General features: G+C 40.5%; 1 protein-coding gene across 1 annotated transcript in view; it reads left to right on the forward strand.

Annotated features, from left to right (window-relative positions):
* scn5lab (sodium channel, voltage gated, type V-like, alpha b) overlaps nucleotides 1–7,626 on the forward strand; it is a 219,226-nt gene that overhangs the window by 132,476 nt on the left and 79,124 nt on the right. The window contains exon 16 of the mRNA XM_067435448.1: nucleotides 2,857–3,213. Within this exon, the coding sequence (XP_067291549.1) occupies nucleotides 2,857–3,213 (357 nt within the window). The remainder of the gene's footprint in view (nucleotides 1–2,856; nucleotides 3,214–7,626) is intronic.

The raw sequence follows: 7,626 nt of genomic DNA on the forward strand, positions 1-7,626 counted from the left end.
GTGTGGGCAGAGCTAAAGAATGATGAGGCGTATCGTGTGGGCGGAGCTAAAGAATGATGAGGCGTATCGTGTGGGCGGAGCTAAAGAATGATGAGGCGTATCGTGTGGGCGGAGCTAAAGAATGATGAGGCGTATCGTGTGGGCGGAGCTAAAGAATGACAAGCGCGCAGCTACAGCACGAGAGCGTCTGAACGCTGACATCGTCAAGCGTGGAGAAGAAAACGTTACCCTTAATAAACCATGGCTATCAATCAGATTCAACTAATACAGATATGATCCAGAATCATTCGGAGGCTGAAATAAATTGAACAGGAGAAACAGCAGCAGCAGGACGTCCGTCTCTGTGGTATGGACTGTATTTAGTGGCCTGTCAACATTTGTGTGTGTTTACTCGCAGTTTATGAGGACATGATTCGGTTTATGGACTATTGTATGTGACTAAACCTTAGCAGTAGCAAGCAAAACGGTTTTGCACGTCAGACTAGTGTATGCAAAACCAATGGAGTAGCGCGTTTGAATGAAGAAGCACACTTTGTGAGAACGTCCCCTAGTTTAATGTTTGGGTGGTTCAATAAACAGACAGACACCTATAGTGGTCAGCCAAACAAATGTATTTAAACACACACCATACATAGCATGCTCCATTGATAAATTAACTATACACCGTTGTGTCGTTTACTCACGCAACGATAGCCAACAACACAGACATTTGAAGCAGTTTTACTCACCGCCTGCTTCCAAAGCACGACCGTGAACCTTTATCGCTGGAACCGCTCCGTCAAAAACACACTTCTTTGGTGACATTGTTGATTTGGTGAAGTCCTGTGAGTGCAGCGTTTATGGGCGTGCATTTCCTCTCTCGCTCTAGTCACGCGCGAGCGCACCCTTCAGGGAGAAGAGCCCGTACGGCCCATACAAGGACCTTCCGCCCTGTTGACGTCAAGCTGACCCATACTCGAAAACTCTCTGAAACTTGTGAGAAACTGGAAGGAGTATTTTTGACACAGAAATACTCCATCAAATGTCCAACTAAGTTTTTTTTAGGATGGGCTTCGGTGCTGGGAAGATGAATCTGTATTTAAACTGGGTCATTAATGTAGTAGAAATGTGAAATTATTTTTTTTAATTTGGTGCCTTCTAGACTGAGAAAAGACAGAAAATGTATTTTTGTCTCATGGGGATGAAAGACTACAATACCCAGAATGCTTCGCTGCTCTACGAGGCCACTCGCAAAGCCACCGCTACTAGATTACTGAATCACTGATCACTTTCCTACCGCGAACCCATGTTCATTTTCATAAAATCCGCTGAGGGAGTCTCACAGCACAAACGCTGCAGGAGTCAGATATATCGACAGTCATGGATGAGCTCGTGATGAAAGCTGAGGTAAACGCGTCCGCAGCATAGATTCACAGCGCATGTTCAGTCTGCCGCGTTTTCAGTTCATGCCTTTGACAGCTTAACTTTCATAGGGATTAGTTTGAGAAGTTGAAAGACTTACTTTGCTCTGCTGGCCGCACCGTTTAAACATGAATGCCTGAGGCTGCAGCTGTGAGTGCGATCTCCATCCCCCACGCGCGAGTTGAAAACATGCGGAAACAGCTCCCTCTGCTGGCTGTAGTCTTGACCCTCTGGCCAACAATTCCTCCGATGGCGCAAATTGACGATATTTGCATCATGGGAGGAATTTTCCCAGAAATAAAATGCATAAATCTCTTGTCTCAGGGGGATATGAGGGGGGAGAGCACAATCATTTGAATATACTCCAGGGTTTCTACTGATACAAAGCCATATGCTAATCGCCAAAGTAACCCTTTAAAGGGTTAGTTCACCCAAAAATGAAAATTATTTGATTAATTACTCCCCCTCATGTCGTTGGACACCCGTCACACCTTCGTTCATCTTCAGAACACAAATGAAGATATTTTAGTGTAAAGCTGAGAAAGGCTTCAGATAGGCCTCCATTGGCATTCAGTACATTCCCACTCACAAGACCCATAAAGGCACTAAAGACGACATTACATAGCCCACTCACTACAGCGGCTCTACAATAATTTTACCAAGCGACGAGAATAGTTTTTGTGCACAAAAAATCTAAATAATGACTTGATCCGCCTGAACTCACCTGGACTCACTTTATCCGCCTGAACTCACACGATAGCGGCGCTTTTCCTTTTCCGGGTCATGTATCGAACGGTGGAGCTGTGTCATATTCTTGCGCATGCATGAACACAGATTCATCCAGTAATGAAACAAGTGAGTCGTTATGAGTGAGTCACTGAATCGTTCATTCAAGAGATTTGTTCAAAAACACAGATTCGTCCAGTAATGAAACAAGTGAGTCTTTATGAGCGAATCATTGAATAAAACATATATTTTTAAAATAATTAATTCAGATTCATCAAACATTTTAAATAGACCGCAGTAAGGGTCTGCTATCGCTCCCTGTCTTTCCTCTCTTCCTCCCTTACCCAATCCAAACAAAAAATCCCATCACGTGACCACGTGTGCTGCTATGTTGTGTTGTTTTTTGTATGCTATGCTTTACGAAATGTACTTTTTTCATCTGGAGAACTCGTGGCAGCGCTTGTAATAGCTGCGGCCGGAGGCTTGTTCCACACGACATTTCGTTGCAGTGTACTTGTAAATTTGTAATGACAAATAAACTTCTATCCTATCCTAATTTACATTCGTCGGAACCTCTTGTAAATGAGGTGTTATTTAGTTTAGTTGTCTGTTCAGCTGAATCGTGCAGCTCTACTTCTAACTGACTGAATAGTTTCTGTGGCATTTCTTTGGCATATATATATATATATATATATTCTTTGCAAACCGACTATTCCCTTTCTCCTTCAGCTGAGAGTCTTCAAGCTGGCGAAGTCGTGGCCGACTCTGAACACGCTGATCAAGATCATTGGGAACTCTGTAGGCGCTCTGGGGAATCTGACCCTGGTTCTGGCCATCATCGTCTTCATCTTCGCTGTGGTCGGCATGCAGCTTTTCGGGAAGAATTACGAGTCGTGTGTGTGCAAGATCTCCAAAGACTGTACGCTGCCCCGCTGGCACATGAAGGACTTCTTTCACTCGTTCCTCATCGTGTTTCGGGTCCTGTGCGGAGAGTGGATTGAGACCATGTGGGACTGTATGGAAGTGGCCGGACAGCCGCTCTGCATCCTGGTCTTCATGCTGGTCATGGTTATCGGGAACCTCGTGGTAAGTTGTTTCTTTACTCAGGCGGGTTTGTAATTGTGTGTTGATATTGGCTGCTGTTTGAAATGTCTCTCAACGCTCGTGTCAGACGTGCTTCATAAAGCACCGCTGCTAAAGCATGCGTTATTATTGCTGAGGGTCATATTTGCTCTGATTAACTCACTCATGAGCTCTGTTTGAAACTCGTCCACACTGATTAAAATGATGTGAAAAATACAAGTTGACAGTCATTAAAATTATTTATTTTCAGTTAATTAATGGATCTTTTATGTGAAAGACCTGTGATATATTTATTATTTAGTGGGTGGTTTTTAATCAAAGTCTTCATGTGCAGTAATTGCCCCAGATCGTCTGGGGTGAGTTGTTTTGCTCCGTGGCTCATGGGTAATTGATCTCAATAACTCACTAGTTCATGCAAAGCCCCTAATGTGAGACGTGAGTGTTTGTGTTAATATCACAGATCCTCTTAAAGGGGGCACGACATGAGAAATCAAATTTACGTTTTGACAAATACGAGGTCTTTGTACCATTAAAGGGTTAGTTCACCCAAAAATTCAAACTCATTAATGACTTACTCTAATGTGGTTGGACTCCCGTCAGTCCTCCGCTCATCTTCACACACAGATAAAGATATTAGTGTTGAAATCCGATGGCTCAGAAAGGCCTTCATTGACACCAATGTCATTTCCTCTCTCAAGACCCATAAAGGCACTAAAGACGTCGTTACAAAGCCCATCTCACTACAGCGGCTCTACAATCACTTTATGAAGACACGAGAATAGTTTCTGTGCGCAAAAAAACTAAATAACGACTTATATAGTGATGACCGATTTCAAAACAAAGCTTCGAACCGTTATGAATCAGTGAATCGATCCTGAAGCTTCGAACCGTTATGAATCAGTGAATCGATCCTGAAGCTTCGAACCGTTATGAATCAGTGAATCGATCCTGAAGCGTCGAACCGTTATGAATCAGTGAATCGATCCTGAAGCATCGAACCGTTATGAATCAGTGAATCGATCCTGAAGCTTCGAACCGTTATGAATCAGTGAATCGATCCTGAAGCTTCGAACCGTTATGAATCAGTGAATCGATCCTGAAGCTTCAAACCGTTATGAATCAGTGAATCGATCCTGAAGCGTCGAACCGTTATGAATCAGTGAATCGATCCTGAAGCGTCGAACCGTTATGAATCAGTGAATCGATCCTGAAGCGTCGAACCGTTATGAATCAGTGAATCGATCCTGAAGCGTCGAACCGTTATGAATCAGTGAATCGATCCTGAAGCATCGAACCGTTATGAATCAGTGAATCGATCCTGAAGCATCGAACCATTATGAATCAGTGAATCGATCCTGAAGCTTCGAACCGTTATGAATCAGTGAATCGATCCTGAAGCTTTGAACCGTTATGAATCAGTGAATCGATCCTGAAGCTTTGAACCGTTATGAATCAGTGAATCGATCCTGAAGCTTTGAACCGTTATGAATCAGTGAATTGATCCTGAAGCTTTGAACCATTATGAATCAGTGAATCGATCCTGAAGCTTTGAACCGTTATGAATCAGTGAATCGATCCTGAAGCGTCGAACCGTTATGAATCAGTGAATCGATCTTGAAGCTTTGAACCGTTATGAATCAGTGAATCGATCCTGAAGCTTCGAGCCATTATGAATCAGTGAATCGATCCTGAAGCTTCAAACCATTATGAATCAGTGAATCGATCCTGAAGCTTTGAACCATTATGAATCAGTGAATCGATCCTGAAGCTTTGAACCGTTATGAATCAGTGAATCGATCCTGAAGCTTCGAACCGTTATGAATCAGTGAATCGATCTTGAAGCATCGAACCGTTATGAATCAGTGAATCGATCCTGAAGCTTCTTTCGAACGGTTATGAATCAGTGAATCGATCCTGAAGCTTCGAACCGTTATGAATCAGTGAATCGATCCTGAAGCTTTGAACCGTTATGAATCAGTGAATAGAATCACGGATCGCCAAAGTGATTTCAGCCAATTGGCGTTTGACACATGATCCGAATTATGAATCGATAAGCTGAGTACTAAAAAAATCCATTTAAATTCATTTTCTCCCAGAGAAAATCTGCTAAATATCAACCCTGAGATCAGTAGCAAACGCAAACCCTGCGAGAGTTTCTCTTTCTGGAGTCTAGACAGTGTGCAGATTGCATCTGGGCCTGTTCATAAGATATTGATATTACATAAGAGAGGGTTTGGTGCAGATGGAAGCCAATGCCGGGAGTTTCACCAGAGCGATTAACACATGCAAATGTGCGGCCGAGGGAATTGAGGCGTCTGCGTGTGTGTCGGTGCGAGGGCTTTTCCATTCTCGCTGCCTTTAGAGACGCTGTTGGACTGATGATTGTGAGGAACAAATCATCTCCGATATTCTGACGAGCATTTCATAAACACTGCAGATGTGTGGCGTCGCTCGAATATCGTGACCTGATCTCTCCTGCGTGATTTCATTTGCATACGGCAGTTAAAGGTCAAATAGTTCTACCTTTGTTACGCCGTTGATATTTTTAGATCATCCCGACTAGTCTCTTAGAGACTGTGGAGGAATGTGCCGGGGCCATGGGATGCATAGTGAGTTGGGTGATGTGCTTTAAATTTGCACACAATGCATTTGAATTGCAAACAACCCAGTGGTTCATTTGATTACGCCGAGCGCTGTTTTGAGTGCTGAACTCAATATGCAATGTGTATTTTTGGCTCTGAGAGTCCAAATGTGGCAGCTACCTACCTAGGCAGTATTTTAAGGCATTATAGGCGCTGACAGCGTAATGCTGCCTTGTAAAAGGCCTTCATTTGGACATATTTTGGTTCTCGTGTCAGGCATTAACTTTACTGCCCTCATTTATTTCACCATTTATAACAACTAGTTAAGTGTGTGTGTGTGGGCATGTTTTTGGGACATATGAGGACACAAATGTGTATAATGCCATGGGTATGACACAGGTATTACAGGAGAGGGTGAAATATGAGGACATTACCCATGACCCCACTTTACAAAAGGCTTATAAATCACACAGGAGGAGTTTTTATGAGAAAGTAAAAATGCAGAATGTTTCCTGTGATGGGTAGGTTTAGGGGCAGTGTGTGTGTGTGTGTGTGGGTGTGTGTGTGTGTGGGTGTGATGGGTAGGTTTAGGGGCAGTGTGTGTGTGTGTGTGTGTGTGATGGGTAGGTTTAGGGGCAGTGTAAGGGGATAGAAAATACGGTTTGTACAGTATAAAAACCATTACGCCTATGGAGAGTCCCCATATGTCACAAAAAGAAAAGTGTGTGTGTGTGTGTGTGTGTGTGTGTGTGTGTGGTCTTGTTTAGCAGAAAGCTGACTGTAATAATCTCAAACTTAGCAAATAATTTATTTTTCATTTCATTAATTAAATCATTTTTTTAGTATACATAGTAGTTATGGGCTGATAATTTTGAATTATTTAAAATTAGAGTTTGAGCAAATAATATTTTTTACATATATATATATATATATATATATATATATATATATATATATATATTACAATTAAAAATTGAATTTGTTGTTCTAATCAGTTAAGTTAAAAAAACATATTAAATTAAAAAATATATTTTATATATAAAATTTTATTTTACTAGTATACATAGTAGTTTTTATTCAAATACATTATAATTTAATACCAAAAAAACAACAAAGTTTGGAGTACTTTGAATTAAATCATGCTGGTTTTAATGCATCTGGAATGTTTTTTTTTATTTTTATATTTCATTGATTTGATTACAGTAATGAGGATTTTAGGGAGAAATGTTCATGTAAATAATGTCAAAATAATATAAAAAGGCTTAAATTTATAATTAAAAATATATAATTAATAAATAATATTACAATTAAATATTGTTGCTAAAAACAATCTCCAACATGTTAAGTTTTATTTTAGCAATAAGTTAATTATTAGTTTTGATTTTATTAGATTAATATGCTGTATTACAGTAATAATATATATTTTTTAATTAGAATTTAAGGGAAAGTTTTATGTTAAAAATGTCAAAATCATTTTTAAAAAGGCTTCTTTTCTTCTTTTGCAAAGAATTTATATTTATTCAGAATATTTATTTTTCTTTAAATTGTAGCATGAAATGTGTCCTGGACATTTCTTCATGATATTCCCAAACGGTGTGTGTTTTTCTGAGAGTTAATAGTGTGCGGTGGGGTGGGTGTTTGTTCTTGTCTTAGCTGTGCTCGAGTGAGAGAGCCTCTAGAAACGCGCTCATAAATCTTCATTTGTTGTCGAATGAACGGCCAAAAGATCAAATGCCCCTAAACTGCACCTGTAGTGTGTTAAATGCTTATTCAAGCACTCGTTTGTTCACTCGCACAGCACAATTATTCATATTTACATAATTAAAGGTGGTTT

The sequence above is a fragment of the Pseudorasbora parva genome, chromosome 24 (genome assembly GCF_024679245.1).
Source record: "Pseudorasbora parva isolate DD20220531a chromosome 24, ASM2467924v1, whole genome shotgun sequence".
Taxonomy (NCBI): Eukaryota; Metazoa; Chordata; class Actinopteri; order Cypriniformes; family Gobionidae; genus Pseudorasbora; species Pseudorasbora parva.